At 41.3% G+C, this 25,970-nt stretch overlaps 1 protein-coding gene across 8 annotated transcripts in view; it reads left to right on the top strand.

Moving 5' to 3' along the window:
* The first annotated feature begins 4,081 nt into the window (after positions 1–4,081).
* rtn4a (reticulon 4a) overlaps positions 4,082–25,970 on the top strand; it is a 33,996-nt gene continuing 12,107 nt past the window's right edge. The window contains exons 1-4 of one of the 8 annotated variants that reach the window (XM_069658087.1): positions 4,082–4,867; positions 10,470–10,508; positions 13,219–13,272; positions 15,204–16,637. In XM_069658087.1, coding sequence (XP_069514188.1) covers positions 4,285–4,867; positions 10,470–10,508; positions 13,219–13,272; positions 15,204–16,637 — 2,110 coding nt within the window. In that variant the 5' untranslated portion in view covers positions 4,082–4,284. Of the gene's footprint in view, positions 4,868–10,469; positions 10,509–13,218; positions 13,273–14,771; positions 16,638–21,084; positions 21,351–25,970 lie in introns of those variants that run through there. The other 7 variants (XM_069658085.1, XM_069658088.1, XM_069658086.1 and 4 more) reach the window with 7 other exon arrangements.

Genomic DNA, 25,970 nt, shown 5'->3' with positions numbered 1-25,970 from the left:
CTAATTTAAGTAAAAACAAGATTTTACTGTTGGAGTTGAATTTAGTGGAGCTCAAGTTAATTTATTTTTAACAGGACTGCAATACAATGACTTTGACCATTACTAGAATACTAGCTAATCAATTTTCTGTCAACTTATGAATGATGAACTAATCTTTTCAATTGTACTTATAAAATGTTGGTAAATTAAATTAGTGACAAATTGTCAGAGTATATAAACTCTTTTATATCAGTAAAAATTTTAATTTGTAAAGTAACTTCAGCATGACATCATCTTTAGTAACAATGTCAATGCAGGACTGAATATTTCCTCACCCCCTGACACACACATCACACATTGAGATGACTCAGTTGAACGTCAGACCTCTTTAACATGCTTCTCATCCACGTACTGCAACATGAACACCACAGAGACGATAGAGACATGTGACGACCCCCCTCATCTGTCCATATCTTAGCTTTCATTACAGCCTTTAAATAAAACAGTGATCATGAGATGCTGTGAGGGACCTGATGTGTTCTCAGTGTATCCGGTCCAGGTGGAAAACTATATTCAGACTTTAATGACGCATACAGTATTTATAATTCTGGAAAGTTTGTGAAGTTTGTAAGAGCCGTTAAACCTCAAACAGTGAGCATCAAACAGTGTAAACTTTCACAGTCTCTCTAAACTGGTTTGTGAGTGTGTACGGTTTCAGATTATGTCGGTTATGAAAGTGAATCATAGTACTGATTACTCATATAACCCTCATCCTGCATCAGGGAGGGGACTGAGGTGGTCTAACATGTGACTCTCCAAAGGGGTTCCTCTTTATTATTCAAATCTCTACTTTCAGACTGATGTTGATGGTTCACTGTTTCCATAAACGTAGAACTTTGTTTCAGTAATGCAACCAAAATCATTTATAACGAGGCTAAAAGCTGACCGGCTTGAGATATAAATTGCATCTTATTTATTCTTGTATTAGCGCAGCTGGTGGATGAAGGCAAATTAATTTTACTGAGCTTGTACTTGCTGTTTCAATGCAGCAGTTTCAGCAGTCCCGGGTTCCCTGAATGCAGCATTTCTGTGCAAACGCTTGTGAAACGTGTGATTAGTCATGATTTGTTGAGTGACAGGTTGGCTCTGGATTTGCTCTTTTCTCCCTTCTAAAGCATGCAAAATTGTGGTGACGATTAAACTTTGATTAAAAGTTTGAACAGTTTCTGTTCAGCTTCAATTCAGTTAGCTTCTTTGACACTAGCTTTGCCCTATCAGCCACTAGCTGTTGTTCTGTTCACTTGTTCCATTGGCATCTGTTCTGCTATCTCTTGTTCAGCTAGCTTCCATTCTCTATTCTCTATCTCCATTTGGGTTTTTGGGGGATATTTATTAGGAAAAATTTGTTATTTGTTTCTGATATAAATTAAATTAGTATTTTAAATATTAAGAAAATTTAGAAACATTGACATGAAAACAGGGTTATTTTTAGTGCAGTTCTGGATTCAGAAAGCTTTATTTCCTGTGTTTTAATTATTTTTTACATCATTACTGTCTGACTTCCTGTCTGTGGCTCTCAGTCCAAGCCCATTGGCTCTGACTGAAGACTTCTTTAGGTGGAAACAAAAACTATCTTTAAGAACAACTCACATATATTTAATGTTTTGCAAAGGCTCGGCAATAATTTCAATAGTCAGTAGCTGTAGTCAAATAGGAGAAAAGAGTGTATTTGTTTGGGACTATTTTCAGCTGTGGATCCATCCACTGTTGGATGTCAAAGTCTCTATTTGGGGAAGCAGGACTGTGTGTGTGACTGAGTCAAAATTAACCACAAACACCTGTCTGTCTTTAGAGGCACATTTAGAATAAGTGAGCACTAAATGTGATATATTCTATCAATATGAAATCAATCACGCCTCATGGTGTCAGACTGGAACTTATCAGTTTTGGTCTAGATACATTTTTGTCCTCCTCTACCCTCTCACTGTCTCTCTCACATTATCATATGTTGGCCGGCTCTGCCTCTGCAACAGCCATATTTACTTACAGACACATATATTCGCATGTTATATATAGCCTCTGCCTGTCATCAGTATGCTGTGTAACTCTATATCTCCGACTGAAGCTGAGCTTTGCTATATGCTCCTCCTCAGCGTCATGCTTCCCATTTTCACCTTTAACTTCCTCTAAAGAAGCTTTATTGACTTTGTCGATAAAAAGTTATTCAGGAAATGGGAGATCAAGATGTTTGGTTTGTCTGCTTTAGTCAAATAAAACGTTTTTCTCAAACTTGTCTGTCCCTCCCCCATGATGCAAAGGTGCTACATGATAGTTATAGGACTTTACTGTGTTTTTGTAACAAAACAGCAAATAGCACTCTGTTAGCAGTTTCATGGGAATGTTTAGCATGAATTAATCATTCTCTCAGGTCTACAGTGCATGATAGCATAGTGAACACTATTAACATGATATCTGCTAAACATTTGTATTTTAGCTTTGTCATCATGAGCATGTTAGCATGCTTGTGTTAGCATTTAGCTCAAAGCTTCAATGTGTCTCAACAGGCTCACAGGGCTGTTAGTATGACTGCAGACTGAGGGAACAGCCCGAGGATCTGAGAGCAGCTGAATCTTTAAATATTTAATCAGCTGAGATCTTAAGTCATGAACTTTAAACCTACATTTTTAGCCTGTTTTTTTTCATTAAAATGTTTAAAGGAAATGATTCAACTATACAACATTCTTCTTCTTTCTTTTTTTCCTTCTAAATGTTGTAGTTGCATATCTAATCTTTTATTTCTTGCTGCCTTTATCTTTGTTTCACTTTTATCATTTCTATTTTTCATGTGCATTAATCTCCAATTGCTTTAATGTTTTTCTTTATTGTATTGTCTCGTTATCTGCTTGTCAGTCACCTGTAAAGCACTCTGACTTGCCCTACTTGCTTCACAAATAAAATGTGATTGATTGATCTGTTGAGACTAAGCGCACTAAAATAACAATACATTTCAGGAAAGACTGTGTGCCCTTAAGCTATGTACAAACGTCTTACTGTTGATTTATACTGTAAAGCTGCTGGGTCTACTGTCAATCTAGTGTGCTTCAGTTTCAGCAGTTTCAGCAGTCCCAGGTTCCCTGAATGCAGCATTTCTGTGCAAACGCTTGGCAAACGTGTGATTAGTCATGATTTGTTGAGTGACAGGTTGCCTCAGGATTAGCTCTTTTTTTTTTTAAAACATGCAAAATCACAGTGACAAGATACTTACTACTATACTTGTAAATTAGTTTTTCTATTTTTCCTTTTAGTCCACCATATTTCAGAGATAATACTGCACGTTTGCCATATTCTTTGACAGCTTTAGTTACTTATTTGAACTCCCTCTGTGACCAGGGTACACAATGTCCTGGTTGAAAACCTATGGAACATGTCATTCCCTTCACTTCCTGTTTTCTTACCACTATCAAAGGTGTAATAGAGGCTTGAAAACTAAAATATAAGTGACATTTTTGTCAATTCAGAATATGAGCAACCTTTAAAAAGTAATGAATTGTTAAAAAAGTTAACAAACAGTATAAAGCAGTTCACTGTAACCAACTAGGACATTACATTATTGCTTACATGTTAATTTAGTTAAAACAATAAACTTTGTAAGTGAGTGCCTTTACTTTTGAGACTTTTTGTCTTTCATTAGAAATGTTTTTCCACATTTCCACATCTCTGCGTTTATTGAAGTAAAAGTTCTGAATATTTCTTCCACTAAAGCTTGCCCTTCCTTAAAGCTTGATGGTTGGCTGTCGGTAGCTGGAGGAGTCATAGTAAAAAAAAAGAAAAGGAATAAGTTAAAGTTATGTAATAAGTGCCCCGCTGGAGCACAAGTTATGTCAGAGCAGGAGGACTTACTGAACTTTCTGCTCCTGCTAAGTTTTAGAGGTACTTCCATAAAGGAGGTGTCCAATTACGCCCCCGCTCAGGTGGGCGGGGTCGGGTCGACTTTGACACGCTCTTATTGGCCACAGCTTGCGTCACTCAGGGGTTAAGCCGCAGGTAATTGGTCAGCGGAGTTCCCCTCGTTTCCTTCTGAACTTCACAGCGTCCATCTGAGACTCGGGTCCGACTCTGTGGCAACTGTCGTGTGGCGCACTTGTCCAACTTCGTCCGGTGTCAAAAGCAGACTTACCGGAGGGAGTTACCGGTTCGGTTTCACAGCTCATCCCGGTGGAAGTTTGTTTCAGGAGGTAATTGACCGAAAACTTACCGATCTGAAACTTTTTCCACTTCGGAAGACAGTTTGGGGAAGAAAGAAAAATGGCAGACAGCGTGGATCATGAAGTCTCTTCCACTACTCCTCTGTTCAATGAGGATGTGCACCATTACCAGGCCGAACCGGACTCCGAGTTGGACCAGCCCAAACAAGACCTCTTCAGCGTGGATGATATTGTGGACTTGGTCGGCGGGGCTCAGGACGCTTTGGAGAGGCACATAGCAGAAGACAGTGCGCCACATGAGTACACAGAAACTGCCCTCCCTGCTGCAGAGGAGCCCGTAACGTTACTAGAGCCTGTTCCCGCAGAGGAGCCAGAACCGGTGTCAGTACCGGAGGTAGAGGAACCTGAACCTGAACCGGAGCCAGAGCCTGAGATCCCAGACTCCACCACCCTTTCTTTTGTTCCCGAGACCCCTTTAATTGCCGAGGAGCCAGAAGTTGTTGTCCCAAAAGCCGAACCCGAGATTACAAAGATCGTACCGGAGCCACAGGCTGCCCCCGAACCAGAACCTGCCCCAAAGAGCGACGCCCTCCCAGCGGCTGAACCCCGGAAAGCTGCCCCAGCCCCCGCAGAGGCAGCAGAGCAACCTGCGGTGACAGAACAACCACCGGCTCCAGCATCTTGTAAGTGTCTGAACAGAGAAACTGCGAAAATAACATGTAAACGCATATTGTTTTAGCAGTTTGAGTCGTTAAATAACCACGTGTTTCTCTTCCGCGTGAATTAAATTTAGTTTAATGGGTTTTAACGGTTTTAAACGTTTTTTTTTCCATCACCAGTTTCTGATCTGAACTCGGTTAGCATTTTGGGCTCGTCCAAACGCCGACATGGACATAAATAATTGGAGTGAAGCGCTACTTTTGTCGGTTTAATCAACTTTGTTCTCATGTATATGCTGATGCGTATTTAAATGTGGTAATTTTGTCCATATTGTAAACATTTATACCGTCCCGTCACGCTGAGGTTAGCCGGTTAGCGGGCTAGTGATGCTACCCTGAGGGGAGCGAGTGGTCCATGATCATTACGCGGACCTGCTCTTTGACGGTCCAGGGTGCTGTGAATGGGGAAAACCTCACTGTTTAATTAAACCAATTTATATTGTTTTACATTAGAAAACTAATTCAGACTATTTGCCGCTGAATGTTCTAGCAGGTTAGCCCCAGTTGTGCTCTGTTGTAGAGATGCGGCCCACCTGTTTTGACAAATAAACGGCAGGAGGCATATTGTGACTGTTGACTGGATGAGCCTGCAATATTGCACCATCCTGACTTCAACTATATATGAACTAGCTCCTTTAACCTGCATGTTAGTTATGTGTTTTAAAACAATTTTACAGTGATATTGTTTTCAATTTCACCGATATAGAAGCCATTATTGGGTCAGCCTGAGCAGCGCCCATCTGCTCTGTGCCTCTGCCCGCTGCGTGGCCGCTGCTGCTAACGCTACTTGCTAGCAGGGTTCCATTATCGGACACGCTATACTTGTTTTGTGGCAGTATAAATACCAACCAAAAACGTGAAAAGTTGTGCCGAAAGGCTGTCAGGTATATAATTTCCCCCAGAACAGCGCAAACGCGACCGCTGGTGTGAGGTTTCTTGTGTCCGGTGTCAGTTTACAGCAATGAAATTGATTCTAGTCTCCGACTAAAGCTAGCTAGCGCTGTAGCATAGTAGTTTTTAGTCTGAAATCTGGTCATTGTCATGATTACAACTAGAAAAAGGCTCTTTAATATGGAGTTTTATTTTGTATTGGTTGTTGAAAGTGAGTAATTAAGAAAGATGAAGCATGTTGGATAAGGACCTGTCCGATAATGGAAGTCGTTAGCATCTCACGGTGTACCATAGCGGTTTGTTGAGATTAGTCACAACAAAGGAATCCGCTCTGCGTCCCCACCCTGTCGATTTCCCAGCATTACCACACTATTACCAGATTAACTTGAATGCACCAAGTTAGTGTTATAATTTTTATTCGGTGCCAGCCTGTCAGTCAAATCTTCATCCCCACCCAAACCTACACCCCAAATCCTGAAAACAGAGAGGCCTGCGAGCCTCCTTGTGTCCCTTGTAAGCTGCTTCTATTAGTCAGAATGCTTGTGAAGTGATTTTTTTTTTTACTGTTTCTATTTAAGTTTCTATTCAGAACTGCTGCTGTTGTTGTTTGTTTATTGCGATATAGCAGAAAACAGGCAGGCAGGCAGCAGGTAAACAGGCCTGTCTCATCCTCCTCCAGGCATGGGAAGCAGCACAGAGGCAGGGTGGGGCTGCCTGGCAAGGCCACTGATGGAGGTCGATAAACCATGAGGTCCAGTTAAAGCATCTAAACAAAAGACATATGCATGGAGAATGATTCATATTATCCCACCGTTAAAGATAATTATGGACTAAGTTTTCTATTAATTTTTTGTACATTTTTCTCTTTTATTACACTGATGGCCTTGATCAGTCTCACTGTTTTCAGTAGGTGTGGTTATTTGGATTTGTGGATGCTGGTTAGGGCTGATGTAATTTATTCATTATTAACAGTAAAAAAAAAAAAAATGTTATGACTCTTTATATCACAAATCTTTAGCTGATTAATTGAGAAAATAATGTAAATTGAAGCCCTAGTTTTGAGCCCTGTTACCTTTTAGTCAGCAGGCAGCATTTACCTGTTGCATTTGGTATCAACAACGGAAAACCATCAACAAATTTCTATGATATTGGTATACAACTGTTTATTTCTCAAAGGAAGGTATGATAAAAAGAAATGTAGAGGCCACATCCAAGATAAATGAATGTGCAACTATTTTTATTACTCCTTTTAGATAAGCAAAAATGACATTTGATGGTTCCAGGTTCTAAAATGTGAGATTTTGTTTTTGTTGGTCTTAGTTTAAAGTAAATTAAATATTTTGACTGCTCACCTTACCTTGTGCTCCAGAATATTTTCATTGGGCACTCTTCACAGCTTCTAGCATTTTATATACCCAAATTGCAGCTGTAGTGAAAATGATTATGGTATCAGGAGTGAAATTAAGTTGTTTTGGTGCAAGTAACAAAGATTTAAAAATGAAAAGGACAGCCACCCTTTCTTCTATTTATTCTCTGTTATGAACACGAGCTTAATCAGACTAGTCCTGTTGTGACTTTACATAACACAGATTAATGTCGACACTCTTTAAAAAGGTGTTTGAAGTGATTTCTTTGTCCCATCAGATGGTGTGACTGGCGGGCTGCTTAATCATCGGGGGCTCGGCGATCTCCGCCGTCCTACATCTTATTTTTGGGTCACCTACATCTGTCAGTGTGTGTTTGTTAGGAGCCTGTGATGTGGTCAGGTGGATTAGGTGGAAAAGGGAGAAGTCAGACACACAGTTACAGAGGCTTAAAGCTCAATCTGTGTGTTGTTGATTTCTCTGTATCCTGGTGAGGGCTGGACATGTGTGAGGTTAAGCACTTCATAGTCTGAGCCCTCCACCCAGAGCTTCTATCTGTTGTTTTTACGCTGCCGACACAGCAGCTGGCTTTCATTCTTGAAGTAAGACAAATTCCTAAATATGATGAAAACCACATGTTAATCTGTTTTAAATCTCACTCTTATCACTGTGATACGCACAGAGCTTTCCAGAGCTATGCAGTGAAAAATGATACTGTGCTGATTCATCACGTAGTAGTTGATTTCTGGGCCTTAACGCTGCGCTGAGTGAAATTTTTATGTCGTATCAGGCTTCTTATTCGCCAAGTCTACAGTGGACCAGAGAGTGCTTCTATTTAGTTGAGTGAAACCTCTTCTTAGTGTCTCCACAATCATTAAGAAGTGATTTATTTTTAAGACATTTCAGGGACAATATAAGCAGTCATCATGGCTGGGCCTGTCTGCTTTTAAACTGCAGTGTACCAAGGACAGGCTGAACAACACGTTTTCAGATTGGCAGGTTTGAGACGTCACAAACCTAAGGAGCCAATCCCGTTAATGGACGGGGTGATGCTATGCATATCATTATGTGCAACCTATGGCAACCACTTCAGCAATGCGCAAGCCAGCTGTAACCATCATGGTAATTTTTGCAGACTCACAAAGTTCTCAAATATGCTGCAGCAACCCGTTTTAAGAGACCTTAACTTAAAATTGTAGCCCAACATAGCCCGACAAATTCATTAATGTGAATTAATCTGCATACAACGTAACATAATGTTAATGTGGCATAATATCAGACTTCAATTTGACGTCTGTCTTTGTTACAGAGCTGTTAGCTTAGCATAAAGACTGGTGTCATGGGGAAACAGCTAGACTTGCTCTGTCCAAACGCCAAAAACATACATTGCAGCACCTGTGAAGCTCTGGGTGGACGTCCAGGTGACATACAGCACTTAGGATTGTGTTAGTTTAGCTAGAGGCCCTCTCCCTCTGTGTCCTCTCACTCTGCAGACAGGAAAGGATACAAAAATGCAACAAAGCTGAATCAGAAAGCGGCCCTCAAAAGCTGCAGATTATCACAGAGCGTTCAGTGAGAGTCAGAAACAGAACAGACCCCATATCTCAGTGGGTCTTTGTGAAATGTGGGATTCTGCAAATTACATAACTGTTGGTTTTGTGCAGGGGGGACACTGCAGCAGAGACGCTGAAATCAATTGTCACTGCAGTTATTCTGCTGTCTCTGTCATTAGACTAACCAGCAGGACCCAACGTAGCCTGCTCTGTTGGCTTTACCTTTTTACAGATGAGGAAAAGAGTATAGACTTTTGGACCCTTGTGCAACAGCAGGGCGCATAGGGGTCTTTCACAGGAATCGTACATTGAGTTCTTTATGTTACGAGATGGCAGCAGGTGACACGTTTGCCTGAAGTCGTATATCAGTGTCAACTGTGAGGCGTTCCTCTAGATACTTATAGCTCATGGAGGAGACAAATTCCTCAGCGTATAGACCAAGGCAGTAGCTCTGGCAGGGTTGGGGGTTTGAATCCTGGATTAAGAGGATTATGTGTTTGGTTATAGTTCTGAGAATTAATTGAAATAACTGATGATGGTAAAAAGGGCTCGAATATGGAATATAAGTACTTTAATTATTGATTATTTTAGATTTTAATTGTCCATAAAATGTCAGAAAATTGAGAAAAAATGTCCTCAGCCCATATAGATATTAAATTCTTATCACACATTGGTTAATGTACAAATCAGATAATAAATGATCAAACATTAATCAAACAAAACCTAAACTAATATTGTTCCTTTTGCTTGGAATTGTTCATAGTTTTTTTTTCGTCTTGTACTTTTCAATATTTAACTTCAGTGGCGAATTTGAAACAACAGCTGGATCATTTCTGAGGACAGTAGGGACCCCCTAAAAAAACTCCCTTATTTATTTTTATGAGCGAAATAAAACTTGAAGGACTGTTCTGTCGTGCTCACAGTGAGTCAGCGTAACACCGATCTGTGTGTCTGTAACCCGACCAGGACCCCGGTGAGCTGATCAGAACCTCAGGTTACTCGGACTGGACATCCAGCACCGACCTCTCCACTCCCGGCTGATCTTTGACCCCCTCATGCCAGAAAAGAACTAGCCGGCTATCTTTTGCAGGAGAGCAGGTGCAGTTAGCAAGAGTTGGTCCATGTCAGTTATATAATCAACAGCTTTGTTAACTGAGAGTATTGGTCTGTTACTGGAAGTAACAGTCGATCACAAGATCTTCTTGATCTTTCTGCAATTAAAATGCATATTTCTCCCTGTTTTCCGCCATTGTTGTAGTCTGATAATTAGACTGTAGTTTCACTTTATGACTCTAGATTTTTTACTCCATATACTAAGACTCGTCTGTTCAACACCAAGCTTCAACTATTTGATCCTGATTTGTTTTTTTTATTTCCCATTACTGGCCAATGAATGTGCTACTATTTCAAGTCACCAACGTTGTTAACTGTGTTATATATCTGGATAGGGTTTTAGTCATCAGACATCTGGATACAGGTTCAGATTTTAAAGACTGCCATACTGTTGAAGAACAGCAGTCTGTAGGGGTAAGAAACAAACAGTGTAGTGTGGATGTTAGGCGTAAACGGAGTAAAAGTTAGGCATTTTTGAAAGCAACCAATGTAACCTCAGTTTTGATTCAGAGGCAGCCCGTTGACAGGACAACACTAAACTGGATAACATATTTAGATCCGGCTGATTGAATCTCATGCTTCTCAAGTTCACAAGCTGCTGATGTAGTTTAATGTTTAATGTGTCTTATTGGTTCAACCCTACAGGTCTTCTTCATGGCTGGAAACTAAACCTTGACAACAGAGGTAACCAAACAAAATGGCCTCGTACGAAGAATCACTTTGGCCTAATCAATATCAGACCATGAGATCAGCAAAAATTTATACAAAAACTGCTTCTTTGATTAAGCCAATACACTTGATAATCAACACAAGATGCACATAAGCTTAAAGCAGATTGAATGAGTAAACCTGATTTTTATCCTTTATTCTAATAAATCAATTAAAGCTCTCAAAAGGCAATATTCTTGATTACATCTAAAACATATAAACTGATGAGTGTGTGTGTCCCATCCTGCTTTATACAGTGACAGCTGATCAATGCTTTTGTAGATCTAGCGCTTTGCTTAAGAGCCATTCAGCAGTGCTTGCTACTTAACACTTCCTGTCTGTATTTTCTTAATGACTTCAGGGATTAAGCGTTTTACCCACAGGTTTAATACCATGCTCAGTGGCACATGTTCTGTGTTGGAAGTAAAGGAGATAATGTAGATGTAAACGTGCACAACATGAAGCCTGTTATAGGCGTGTATTTGTTGGAATCTTTGTACTTTGGCACCCTTAAAAGTGTGCTGAGTTATCTGTTAGCAGGTGCCGTTTCCTGTGTGCCCATGGATGTACAGACAACGATCACTGGGTTACTTTAATGATGAAAAAACGTAATAGTTTGGCAAGTTCTGATGTAATGAAGTGGATTTGGAAGTCTCACTGAATCTAAAAATATGTGCATCATGTCTCTGTGTTCATACTGGACTGAGTTATGAGTCAGAGAAGGAGAGCAATTTTACCTGTGCAGGCTGGTGGAACTGACAACCCATGCGGTATGTCTGATTCAAACCAATATGGTGCCCTCTCACTCACCTGAGGGGGAAAAAAAAGACCAGCCCGTTCCAGGGAAGTTAACTTTTTGCTTTCCCAGAGTAACTTCAGTTTTTTTTGTAATATTAAACCTGATTGTTATTTTGACGTCAACCAACTCAACATTACAGCTGATGGAGAGCATGAAACAACACTGGTGCCACCATCTTTTTAGCTGAAGGGATCTAAACATGGAAGTTAATCTAAGAGCTTTTCTCAACAAAAGACTCTTTAATCTCGGTTTAATCAGGAGTACTTAGTGTCTTGGATTTTGAACTCACTGGTGGTCTAATAGTTTTGATATTAAGATGATATTTGATGTCATTGTTTTTCCAAGGTTCATGAGCTACTGGGAATTTCATGTTTCCTTTCATCTGGTTGGACCGCTACTAGCTGTTGTAGAAACACCAGACTGTAATCCACGCAAATATGTTTCTGGATAAGGAAGAGAGGAAAAAAATTCAATGTTGGAGAAGGTTGTCTCAGTTTTCAGCCATAACACATGTGGTTGGAGTTATTCATTGCCCTTTATACTCCTTTGGCCTCTTAATTTCAACCTGGATTTCTTTTAGTGTCCTGTCACATGCTTTTGTCTGTTGCTAAAATAGAATTAAGTTTATGAGGTAAAAGAACCAGATAAAGCCTGTTTTCAGCATACTGTCCTTAATTTCATTCAGCTTAATTTGCCTTGTATAAGCCATCTGCTCTTTGGATGAACCGACACAAGAGCTCTGAATAAGCTTCCCTTTTCTCTCTTTGGCAACATCACCGATTGAAGTCACGTTGACGTGTCAAAATGTGCCGAAGCTGTTGGTTGCATAACTGTTTTGAAAGTCTTGGTTGTACATCAGTTTGACCTTCTTTTGATTGTATTATGTTTCCTACCCTCTCGTTGCCTATTTCCGTCAGATCTGAGGATTACAAACGACTAAACATAATCAGTTCCCTCTGTTCAGAGAGGAATTCTTTCTATTCCTGTCTCTCTTGATAACAGCTGTCTCTTTGTTTGCTTTCAGGCTTCTTTATCTCTTTCTATGGCAAACTGTCATGTTTGTATTGTTTTGCTATGACACTGACGTTCTGCCTGTTCTGTCCTCCCCTCACTAACGAATGAAACATTGAGGGTTCAACAAATGTTCACATACCTTAGATAGCGTGTTGAGTAAGCTTTGTAAACACACAGTAAATGTAAGATCTTACGAATGACTGTTTTCAGGCTTTGTATCAAAGTACGAAGGTTTGACACCCTGACTTTGGCCTGGGATAACTGGTTAGCAAGTACATCCTTGAGAGCAGTATTTTGTAATTGGGTTAAGAATACCCCGCAGGCACCCATGTGTCCCCTTTTGGTGCTCTTTAACTACACAGATGTAACAGATGGAGACTGTGATTAAGACACCATAGCTGAGGATTTCTGAAATGTACTGTAATGTCTGTCTGGGTGATTTGGCAAAAAATAGGATTGGGACAATTTTTGCAATATTGCTCAACATCAATATATCACAATATCATATTTTGATTATGGAAGACATCGACTCTCTTTAGCGGCAGCTCAAATAATGCTTTGCGGTGGGAAGAGGGCTGTACTCCAGCGTCTAACAGCTTGTTAGTCTGCATAGTCTGTTTTATCTATCCATGTCGAGTTAAAGCTGTCCAAAGTTGTTTATCACTAACCGCTTTAATTTCATCACGATCCAGAATTAAGATTATTTATCACCCAGCCCTTCATTCACCATTATGTTAGTTTAGGCTTTGAACATCTGAAACACCATTCACTTGTATTGGAGATGATTTTTGTCACTTCCTCCTGGTCTTTCTCTTCTGGGCTTCCTGACTGACTGAATGCACTTTCTGCTGCTTTCTCTTGTTTCTTCCACAGATGTACCTTCTCCTTCTAAAGCTCAACCTCATCCTCTGATGCAATTCCCTACAGGCAAGTTTTCTCTGCTCGCTGTGTTTCTCTGTCTTCATTTTTTTTCTCTTACCACTTCTTTAGTTCACTCCCCTGTTTGTCATTAAAGTGGCAAAAATTACACTTTGCATGTAACAAGCTATAGATTTTTGTCACCTGTAGCATTTGCATAGGATGCTTGTATCTTTGAAAAACTAAACTTGATGTTTGACTTTGCTTGTGTTGCATTGTGACTCACACATGATTGCTGTTGTAGTGTAGACTGACATGAACTTATACAAGTAGTTGTAGAGTAATAATGATTCTCCTCAGTGATTGACTGGTCCAAAATAATGTTTACTTATAAGAGACATGAGAGGAATCATTATATCATCAATTAATAGTTTGTGTTTGTAAGACACATTGGGCATGGTTTATTGGCGCCAGACCTGGGGCAAAAAAATAATAATTATACCACCTAGCATCTAACCTAGGTGGTACACCAAGACAAATGCTGCCAAATCTTGACTGTGGAAGGTAGTCTGTTCTGTGTTTATTGTAGCCCTGTTTGCTTTTAAAAACATGGCTGATTTTTAAAGCTATAAAGTAATAACAATAGAATAACAATCTTCTTCTTATTTTTATGTTTGGCCATAATGTTTTATTTTAAGAAACTATTTCTAACAACTGAAGATGGGGCAACATTATTAAATCAAGAGGGGTAAGAGATAACAGAACAGACGGGTGACAATCAATTTTTTAACCGTCTTCAATTCGGACAGAAAACGAAAATTAATTTTATGCTTTTAGATTTGGCAGAGCTAATGTGGTTCCTCAATTGTGGAGGTGGGCCAAGTGCCTTAAAACAAAGACCATTTCCACTAAAACCGCCCTGACATGAAGAAGTAAAACCTCATACTGTACCTATCTTAACAGCGGCATGATTACTGTGGTCAGGTGTGGCCTGTTGTACTTTTTACTACACCAGACTTTGATTTAGAGCTGCATTACAGCCCAGTGGTTCTCAGTAACCCTAGCAACAGATTTATAGTCACATTGATGTGTTTCGGCTTCTAGCCTCCTATCTACACTGAGTTGTCAAATAATCTGAATGAGAAATTACAGGATTATTTTAGCATGAATGTCCAAAGTAGATGAGCCACATTTGAAGAACATGATCCTGATTAGCTCATTTAGATTCGTTTGCCTGCTCTGGATTGGCTGAACATAAATTGATTAGCTTTTTTAATGTGTGGGAAAATGAAGTGCTGGGGGCCCCTCAGGATCTGAACTGAGAGCCACTGCTGCTGTGCATTGTGAAGTGCAGTACTAGGTCGTCTTCATTAGTTGGCACTGTAGTGATCGTTAAGTACCAGCCACATTCAACCTTTGAGCAGCACTTGTCTGGTCTTCATCTCAGAACCTTCCTCATTATGTTTTTTTGGTAATGGTTGCCCCCAGGTGTGGTGGGCACTATAAGGAATGGAGTATGTCTTTGATATGTGCTGTATTGCATTCTCCCCCCTCCCTTTCTACTCAAGCACTTGGGCAGAAGGGTGATTCCCCTGCTCCCATCTCTCCTCTCTCCCCTCTTCACTCCCCCGACTCTCTGGAGGAGCTTTCTCTGACTGAGAGTCCCAACCAGCCCCCTACTTCGGGATACGCTGCAGCCTTGGGCTCCTTCTCCACTGAACCCCCCACTACTCATTCCAAGGACATGCCTTGGGTGGGTGAAGAGGGTGACTCTGGACCGAGTCGTAGTAAGATTAAGGAAGACCTCCTAGATCCGTTAGCTGGTCCTTACCTGAGTTTAGGGAAAGACCCAGGGCCTCATAATCCGTGTGAAGACAGCGGAGTTTCCTTTTCACCCGAGGAGAAGATGATTAGCTCAGACAGGTCCTCCACTGGCCCATCCCCTGTGAACCCCCAGATGAAGTTCCCTGAGTCTCACATTGCCTCCTCTAACCCAACAGAGCACTGGGATTCGCCATTTCTAGCATCTCAAGACAACTCCAAGGTCCCCATGGATACCTTCTCCAAGGACACAGCTCCCATTAGCTCTTCCAGGTATGAGCCAGATCTGCACGGCAACCAGTCTGATGACGATGATGACCTGATGTATGAGGTGAAGAAGAATAATAACCCATTTGAGGGTTTTTCCCCGCTGGCAGACAGTGGCTACTCCCATTTTGGAGACTCCAAGTCTGACAGCAGGGCCTCAAAAATGTCAGAGAGTCCCACCCCAGATCTGGTCCAGTATGGCCAAACCGGAGAATCTCAGGATACCCCATCCTCCTTCTTAGATGAGGTGAAATCATTTGAGACGGGCAAGATTGCCGCCGACTCGCTCATGCAGTCAGCAAATCAGTTCTCATCTGGTCTAAAAGACGATGATGAAGAGGAAGAGGAGGATTCTGTTCTGCCACCATCGCTTCCAGACATCCTGAAGTCTTCCCCACTCAACCCTGACAAAATCGACTCTGGTTCCTCAGAGGGAAGCCCGGAGGAGCAAAGTCCCATCCTTGAGCGAAAGATGATGGAGTCGCCTAACCCTCCAATCAACCTATCTGCTAACAACCCTTTTGCCTTTGATGCTAAAGTGTCCCTGCTTAAGGAAATGACTGAGGAGATGGAAGGTAGAGCAGCTGACAAAGCAAAAGTTGAAGACGACAATAGTTTTGGCGCATTCGATCTTGTCAAAGAAGCTGAGGAAACAACCCCCACCAAGGTCAAAGAAGAGGAACCTGTAAAGATAGAGCAGAAAGATTGGTTTTCAAGCCATGACTCTCCCAAAATGATGGAAAAGTTTGAGCCACTCGACTTCCAGAGCAAAAAGACCCCTGCTGAGGATTCAGATTCAGAGTCGCCAACAGCAGACTCCCTGTCTCCGGTCCTAGAAGCCATGGCGAAGAACCCCGCCAGCTTCCAGGTGGAAACTCAGAAAAAAGACCTGACAATGGAGGAACCAGAAGTTGCTGAGGAGGTCTCTGAGCATGAAGTCTCCTCTGAAGAGTTCGAGTTCATTGAGCGACCACCCAGGGGTGTCATTGATGAGTTTCTCGAGGCTTTGGATACTTCCAAGTTTGCATCCTCCAAACCCCCAGAGATACCCATGGATGATGATGATCTAAGCTTTGGGCCAAAAGATGTGGCTCCAGTTTCTGCTTCAAAAGTAGCTCCACCCCTCAGTCTTGAGGAAGAGGCTCCCAGTCAGAGCTCCTACCGCCTCCTTACCCAGGCTTCCCCCCAGAAGAGCAAGGCCGAGCTGGAGAAGCTCGACATTCAGCAGGCCATACCCCAAGCTCCGCTTATCCATTCACCTGTACGCAAACCAGAGGAGGGGGTCGATAAGAAGAGTGCGGAGGGCGGAAAACAGTTTAAGATGCCAAACGTGAACATAAGAGCAGGTAAAATAATACAGTTCCGGCATGGAAACCACCACCCCTCCCACATCCTCCTCAGTTTCACTGGCACTTCCATGTTCATCGGCATAATTTCCATCTTCACTCTTTTGTTCTCCTCAGTTGTTTTCTCCCAACCAACCAACCAGCAGTCAGTATTCACTTTAGATTCCATCACTTTCTCTGTAGTGTCACCTTTCCTTTCTTGCATCGTTGTTTTTGCATTTTCTTTGAAAATTAACTCTTGCATTTTGTGAAGTCTGGTTTTAATTTGTGTGGTTGTGTGTTCCATCGTCGTTTGACCTCTTGCTTTTGCTGCATTTTGTGTTTTCATTAGAATAACATCACATCTGTTTACCTGATCATTTATTTTCTTATTTCTTTTAACATGTGGTAAGTACAATGCGATTTATTTCCTTCGATTGTCTTTTTCTTTAAACCCACTGAAAACATATATATAGTATATTGTAAGAGATTCTTTTGCATTTGGAAAAGAAGTGGGAAATCATGGGACACAGACAGAGGGAGGTCACAGTTAACCACCTAAAAACACTCATTCAGCCATTTTTTCTGCTGTCGACTTGGATTTTCTTTCCATCTGCTTTAAGCGTGTCTCTGCTCTGTAAATAACTTGAGATGCCAATCCTAAACTTAACACAACCTCATAGGCCCCAACAGCCACTCACAACTACAGATACACAGAGCTTACCAGCCACACCCCATTTCTGGCTGAATAAGCTGCCATTCTGCCTTATTATGCAGTTTACAATCTCTCCCACACCCTTCCATGTTGCATAACGTTTTATGTGCCTGAGGCTAAATGCCAAATAACGGTTGATTATGATTGCAAATAAATTCAGCTGTAAATGCTTTACAGGGTGGTGAACTTTATATTCACCAATCAGTATTTACAGTCGAGTTAACATGCCAACATTCTTTAGATAAATGGGAAAATACAAGAACCACAGAAAGAACACAGGTAGCACTCAGATATGACCTAAACTAGAAAGTTAAATAAAACAACTGAGGAAGCACTACTGCTGCTCATGCACCAGGAGATTCTGTCAACAGGCGAAGAAAGGATGCTTAAAAATGTTAAAAAAAAATTGCTAAAAACTTCCTGCAATAGAGAATTTACAACCATTTTGACAAAAGATTAGTCATTACGGATGTTAAATCGAACAAAAGTTACAAACATGTACAAGAATTTGCTGCCGTTTTCTGTTTCATATCAATACACACTGGATGTCTTTGTGTTTTGGGCTATTCTAGGACAAAAGGTATTAAAAATGGAGAACTTTTAATTATCCATACTTAAATAATTCATGAAAATAATGATCAAATGCAGCTCTTAGTAGGATTGGGGTGCATCTGATGCTATGCTATTAAAGCCTCTTTATGCTACTATCTCATCCTTTTAAGGTCTAGTTTAAAATCTTTTATTTAAAAACAGAAGCTCCTGATCTGTAAAACCCTGAGTCTGAGTGAACAGTGTGAGAACTAAACTCTGATAAACTACCTCTAAAATATCTTTACATCAGGCAGATGCAGAGCTGCCTCTTTCAGGGCTTTTAGAGGGTGATGAATTGCCCCTGAGGCACCGCCATCTCTTACGACAACACCGCTTAATGGATGACTCGGTTTTATTCATACTGATATTGATCAGTTAATAAACACACACTTGTTTTTATGCCTCCACAAACACACCACCATACATACTTGTATCCACAGTATTGCATAGACTCCGAGCAGACGGCTACTGTGTAACTAGAGCAGTAGGCCTGTGCTCTTTGGGAGCAGCTGTCGGCGCTTTAACTGTATGTGTTTGTTGGAGGGATCTCCTGTTAATTAAGGCCCCCTCTTCTTCTTCCTCCTCCTCCTCCTTCTCCTCCTCCCTGCATTGCGACACTGGCAGGCCCACAAAGGGTTCTCCGACCCAGAAACCACTCAGCAAATGTTCTCTGTTACACAACTTGAGGTTGAGAGCTGAGACCTGAACATAAATCTGCCTCACTGATCGTCCCATCAGCTTGTATGGATCTCAGCTCTGTGCTTACGCTCTTGTAGTCTATTTCTTTACACAATTTTCTGACTTTTGATAACATAAAGATTCAGTTTACTATGATTATAAAACAGAAAATCTAAGATCAACATAATTCTCTTGGCAGTAAAAGTGGTCAAATCCCTAAGGCCCTGGGCAGCTGCAGATATGTAAATAACTAATTAATCTACAGCCTGATTTATGAAGGATTTTTGAGACCATACCGATTTTTCACCGGGGATCAATTTTCTGGTTCACGATTTGATGGGCAATGAAGTGAATGTTTGTCACATGTGCTGCAGACAGTCCTCAGACTATTGTAAACTATGGATTTGTAGTGCGCTCTGCTGGATAAACTAAGTGATGACACCAATTCAGAATCAACCTAAGCATTGTTTTTTGCATTATATGTTACAAACGTTTTCCTTTGGGTGCATATAGAAAAAATACATATGCTGATACAATAGATCTGTGATTGGCCACATCAGGCTAATCAAATCTACCTATAACAGTCAGACTGACACTCAGTGTGTCATTATCAGCCCAGTGGATTACATCAGCAGGAAAGCAGTGACAGAGCAAAGTTAGTCAGTGTGGGTGAAGGGTCGCTTTGTGCAGCTTAAACTTTAAACTTCTCTTTACGCAACTCTCTCTTTCACCGCTGGAATCAGTCATGAACTGCAGCACGATAAGAGAGCCATGAGTCACCGGAAACAGCTTGTTGAGAAACACTGCATGTAATTAGACAGCTAGAAATCTGATGAAAGATACATTCAGCTTAATAGCAATTTTTTTGGTCTTATGGCTGTCTTGTATCAGTACTAATTAAATCTTATGAAAGGGTTAACACATAAGCATGAATACAGTACATGCAGACATCAGTCACAATACAGAAAACTCGTTTTTTTTTTTCCTTTGCCTGACCTACCCAAGTCTGTTACTGAACTCTACAGAGCTGTAAGGTCTGTTTTCTATCATAGTTGAGATTTTTGTGAGTGAGGTCTGAAGTTGGCTTTAAGAGAGAAGACGGCACACAGACTGGTCTATACAATGAGAGCGGTGCCCTCTAGTGGAAGAAGTCAGCCATTACCATTCAGATACCACTGGCGTTATTCATGTCTCTGTTAAAACACACGCTTTAGTCAAATCTCTTTGTATTTGAAATTCTGAATTTCAATGTCAGATTGAGCTTTTCAGCTTTCCATGTTAAGAAACTACCAGGTTAATGGCCTGATATGTTGCCAGAAGTTGGAAAATGAGCTCATTTTGGCAGGAAAAGGGCCATTGTGTTCTGTTCTTTATCCTAACCTCCATGTTGGCAACAGTGACGGCTACAGGAAGGTTTAGCACTCTGGTTTCTGTTTTGTCTGAAACATTTTTACAAAGAGTTTCAGTATATTAACAGAACTATTTTAGACATGTTTTTCATTAAATGTAAATAATTAGCAAACTAATGAATCCAGTTGCAAGTTTTTGTATTTGTAAGAAAATAGTCAGATGTCAAGAAGCTGCGAGCAAATACGACAGACCTCCCGTTGACTTAAGCAGATAATAAAAACAAATAATTAAGAAAGTACAATAACAAAAACAATCTAAAACAACAAGCAACCAATCAACAGAACAATCCAGTAAAAAACACATGACAAACAATATTAAAAGGAAGGAAGGATGGATTGTCTTACATGTTTTATAAGACATGGAGCTAAATTAAATTATGTAAGTCAAAAACTTGTCAGTTTGCTACTTTGCTCTGTTTTGTCTCGTAGTAACGGGAATATTTGTTGGTTTTTTGGGGGGGTCGTACAAAACAAGACGTTTGAAGGCCTCACCTTTTGGTTGTGGGAAATCATGAAGAGCATCTTTCACTATTTTCTGACTTTAAGAGTGATCTATTTAAAAACAGTACCCTTGGATTAATGGAAATGCAATACTTATTACAGCCCTGCGTTTGCTGCAGATGACTCGTTTGTGTGTTAAGGTTTAATACGAGGCCTACAGGTTATCAGCAGACGTATATTTACCTGCCTTGGTTTTGAAAAACGGGCGGAGAGAGAGATCTGTAGCTGCTGTATTCACTGTACCAGGCAGAAATCATTCATCGTCCCTGTCAAATCTGCTGACGAAGCAGTGAAACAAAGCAGGGGGGGAGGAGGGGGGGATGACAAAGGGAAAGCAGGGTGGGACAAAGCATGAATTGGAAATTTGAGGGAGAAAAAAAAGGGGGGGGGGAAGGGAAAATCAGATTGGGTGAGAAGGAGGAGGAGGGAAGGGAGAGTGTGCCAAAAAGTCTGAGAAGGGAGGGAGGAGTTGAGGCAGGGAGGGAGGGATGAAGGGAGGGAGGCAGAGACGTTTATAGTTGCTGCGTCAGAGCGTTGGCAGCAGACAGTCAGCTGACAGCACGCCTGCAGGAGGGAGTTAATTCGCTCGCTGCAGTCGTCTCCCCCCAGAGGAAGTCTCTCTTGGGTTCTCCCCTCCCTCCCTTCATCTTCCTCCTCCTCTTCCTCCTGCAGCCGAACACACACACACTCACACACACACATTTTCCTCACAACTACAGTGACAGCCCGCGCTCGGTCCCTCTCTGTGTGGAATGTGTGTTTGCTGATCGGACGGCATGGAGAACAACTCTGTGGAGACAAAGGAGAGCGAGCCCTCGGCCAAGCACTGGAGAGAACAGGGTACAGACCTCCACCTTTCTGTCTTTGGCTTCTGTGACAGGTAGTCTGCAGGGGTCTCTCTCTGCTGCAGCGCTGCCTTTTATTGCTTTAGCTCTTGTTTCATGCTGAGTGTGGGAGCTTTGACATTGATGATTGAAGAGGTGGGAACTCTTTTTGAATGTCGATCGATTGTCATTGCAGCACAGGACTTCTGCCTGCTCCATCGATTCCAATACAAGCAGAGCTTTGGAAACTTTGACACAAAAGATAACAGAAATGTCGGATATTCATGTGATTTCAAGCTGCAGCCACGAAAAACACTAAGTTTCAAGTTGTTTAATTTAAGCGTTAATTTAAGGTTAACTTTTTATGTAAGACCGGGTTGCTAAATGTGTTTCCTCTTCCCTTATTCATCAGTTGGATGACTTGTAGTTGTTGTATCTGAATGTGACTCCTCCTGATTGTGCTCTTGCCTGCATACTGAGAGACTCTAAGGTGCATTAATGCAGATCTTTGAGGACTGGGTGCATGGCTGTCCTTGGGTGACTGCAGCAGCTCCAGAGAGGACCTTTGGCCAGTTAGCCAGTCTGCCTCTGTGACCAAAGGTGGACAGTAGAGAGGAGGAGGAGGGAGGGATTTGTGAGTGGAGTGACGTTAGCTGGCAGTGTAATGATTGGCTAGTAGCCGTGGAGATGCTAATGAGCTGGTGGAGAGTCAGGACAGAGCTGTCAGTAGTTTGGCTGCTCGGGCCTCATGTTTTTTTTGACAGATGAACTAACTTGTTCACATTTAAAAAAGAGTGAGATCAGTTTGTTGTCAGTTTTTACCCCTAAAATACTGAAAGGAGCACAGTGACGTACAGTCGGAGGGCTACCACCTGGGCTGATGTGTGATAAGTGCTGACAAAGATTGTCGTAATCGTGGACTGAATTTGATCAATTAAAACAGTTGTGTACTAAGCGTGGAGGTTCTTGTAGGCTTTTCTCAATAAAAGTTGCGTCTTCGCACACTTCACACTCCACACGAGCATTAGCATGTTATCTCACGCAGTCTCCTGCTCTTAATGTGTTCTGCCGTAGTTGCATCATCTGATGCTGTAGTACTGCTGTCACCGCTCCTCTCAACACTAAAGCCTTTGTGCTCTCTGTGTCTGTGTGAATGTGTGTGACAGAGTGTGTGTGTGTGTGTGTGTCATCACTGTCAGCTCGGCTCTGTTCATCCAGCCGCCGGTCATTGAGCCGGTAACGAGCGTGGACACTGAGGCGTTCGCCTGCAGGACTGAGAGAAGCTGCTGTGTCTCTGTGGGCCTGTCAGGAGGGTTTGTGTGACAACACGAGGACGAGCTCGCACAGTGACTCAGCACTACTTCCTCTGTGTGTGTGTGTGTGTGTGTGTGTGTGTGTGTGTGTGTGTGTGTGTGTGTGTGTGACTCTGAAGTAGTGAAAGAGCATTATGTTGCTGTTTTCAGTGTATTGTTACTGAAAAGTGTGTTAGGGTTCACAAAGATGACCATGTTCCTCATTCCTGACTTCCCCTCTTTCTCCATCCAGACTGAGGTCACTGTGAAAAGACGAACTCTTTGGTAGTCCAAGCTTTCAAGTTAAAGATGCATACAAAGCACTTCTTTTTAGTCCCGAACCGATGAAAACTTTTTAAAACTCTATCCTTGTATAAAATAACACCTCTGTCTTTATGTAGTAAAGATATTCCATCAGTGTCGGTCCTAATGGAAAATGTTAACTAATTTAAACAAGGCTCTAACAGGGATACAGGATAATAGAGGTATACTGTCAATACTAGCCTATAAAGGCTTTAAATTATTGGTTTAATACTATAATATATCTGAATTTAGGACAAAGTTTAAAAATGAAAATGGATTTCAAATTAACCTGGGCAATGGGTTCACCACTTCCCTGAGCTCTTGTAATTGAAAGTAATGGGTAGAAAACTCCTCATTAATATAAATGAGGAGTTTGGCACCAAAAAGACTCCTCAGTTGTCTGGACCTGGATCTGTTTTGCAACATGCAACCTGGACAACGGAACCACTGTCCGCTGTAAACTTTGTCCCAAGTCTTAAAGTAGCAGCAGGACTAATTAATTGAATCATCTCGAACGGAGACATCAAGCTGAGTAGAAGTGTGTGTGGCACTACGAGTTGCACAAGACGGCAGCAGCTTGAATTCACCTACTTAAAAGCGGAAAGCATTAACGGGATCCAATCGAAAATATCTGTGATTTTAAGTTTGGTTTATAACTCCCAGCCTTAGATGCATGATTATATCAGCATGCGCCAATATCAGCTGATTAACATTTCTGGCATGAGATCGTCTTAATAGACCCAGAGGAAGTTCACTATTCACTACACACTAGTGGCGATCCAGCGGGGGTGGTATCCACTGTAAGTGACTTGGAAATTATCAGCATATCATATAACTAGAGAAGTCTAATATTGTGCACCTCTAGTGTCCACTTCCAGTTATTGGCAGAGAAGATGTTTGTCCTGAACTTTGTTACAAAATTCAGATTCGAAGCATCATTCTGGAGGTTATTGAGCACTACCAATAACTACAGCTGAAAAAGTTGGTTAGTTAATTAAGCAGTCAATGAAGAACTCCTTTTTGATAATCATTCTTTTTAATAGCAAAAATCTGTAATATTTCAGCATTTCAGCTGCTTTTCTTTGACTCACATTATAACAAACTGAATATCTTTGGATATGTAATAAAACGAGTCATTAAGATTAATCATAATGTTAATTATCATTATTATATCATCCAGCGTTAATGACCTACTATCATTACTCTACAGTTCAGCACTGTGCAGAGTGATGCCTTCTACATCTAGACAGGTATAAATGATCGATATTGGCGTATACATCATGATCACATTTTTGAAACTTCTGGTGTTTCTAAAGACTATTCTTGACATCAATATTTAGACGGGACAGCTATGATGCCTTGCTCGAGGGTTCCTTCCTTAAATCCTGGATGTAAGCGTTGGGCAATTTTCAGGGCGTTCAGTCCTTCAACACTTATTAGTGTGTCTGAATCATTTATGGGAAACAACTTCTCAGCAGTTAGTTTTAATAATTCATCCTGTGCAGGTGGTGTTTAGTCCCAGCAGGATATTTAACCAGCAGACATTGCTTTCTCACAGACTGAAGCCTCTTTCCTCCTTCCCTGTTTGCCTGTATAATGATTTCTCTAATGCGTCAGTATTTCAGATACTTCCTTTATGCGTACTTATAGTGATAGTGAACAGTGATATTAACCCAAAAACAGTTACCATTAGCCCTCCTCCTCCTCCTCGTCCTTCTGCTCGCTCTACTCAGGTGTGTGCTACATGTGTGAAAGGGCAGGTTAGGACAACCTTTGGACAATGTCCGGACCTGATTGTCTGGAGTTCATGAAAACGGCTCAACAGTTCAGACAAGGCTCCTGCTTTGTTTAGCACCAAGATACAAGAGGCAGACTTTGGACTGAGCAGAGTTTTATGTAACAGAATGTAAATGGGTTATCTAAGAGATAATTTAAACACTGAATGATTACTTGGAGCCCTCTGAAGTCCCAGGATGATGATTGTATTGACTGGAATGCTTTCAGCCTTCAGTCCACTGTTTCCACCATTTCTTTCAAGCAAAGGAAGAAAAAACTGTCCAGCTTCAGTTTGTAGTTGTCAGAGCAGACAGAAATATTAGGCCTGATTGTTAAATCCCAGTTGGTTGGTTGGTTTTCACTTTGTTTTGGAGCCAGTGTCGTCCCATCATGCACCTGGTCTTCCTGGACAGCTTGTAGTTCCTTACATGGATTTTTAACTCTGCCAGATCTCCGATGTTCACTCTCACTTTCTTCCATCCCACTGGGTTGGGTTTGACTTCCTAACTTTTATCTTTTCTTCTGGGCATCTCTGCAGCCAGTGTTCCTTTTACAGCCAGGTTATGCAACACCTCTCCACCCTTCTTCTCCTCCTCCTCCTCCTGCTGTCATTAACCTCATTAGAAAACCAGTTTCTCTATGATAGCAGATGGACTTTACAAACATTAAGTACACTCCTCTGTGTGTCTTAGTTGAACTTAGTGCATTGCCTTGGGTATGAACTAAGGAAGTTTTAGACTCTACCTGCATTGCATAGCCTCGTTTACGACCCATAATCTGTAACCCTGCAGCCTAATAACAGGACTGACAGACGCAATATAACCTTTACAGCTCTTTATTATGCCAACAATCCGACAGTGAACTGGACAGAGACATACAGGCATATATTAGGCACAGCTGTTTCAATTAACAACACTACTCTTCGTCGCCACCAGCGTTACAGAGCTGTGTTTAGCTTTAAGATCCCTTCTCAGTAGAAGTAGAGCTCTTATCCCCCAGGCAAAAGATAATAGTCTAAAGTCCAATTATTGGAAGAATCCCATTTTGTCAAGGGAACAAGGGCAATGCTCACTTCCAGGTTATGCTAAGAAAAAGCATCATCCTTACAATGCCCTATACATTTATGTTTCAGATTATTATACTCTGTTATAGGAAAGAATTGAAAATACATGTCAGTTCATTTAAAGTGACTTGTAGGGAAGTATGGCACTTTTAGGATAAGTCCATAAGGAGCAATGACATCAGTGTTATTTTTATACAACATT

Source organism: Semicossyphus pulcher, unplaced genomic scaffold (assembly GCF_022749685.1).
Source record: "Semicossyphus pulcher isolate SPU_LCO1_2020_fin unplaced genomic scaffold, fSemPul1.0.p SCAF_12, whole genome shotgun sequence".
In the NCBI taxonomy this organism is placed as follows: domain Eukaryota; kingdom Metazoa; phylum Chordata; class Actinopteri; order Labriformes; family Labridae; genus Semicossyphus; species Semicossyphus pulcher.
This window is presented reverse-complemented; position numbering and strand designations above follow the sequence as displayed.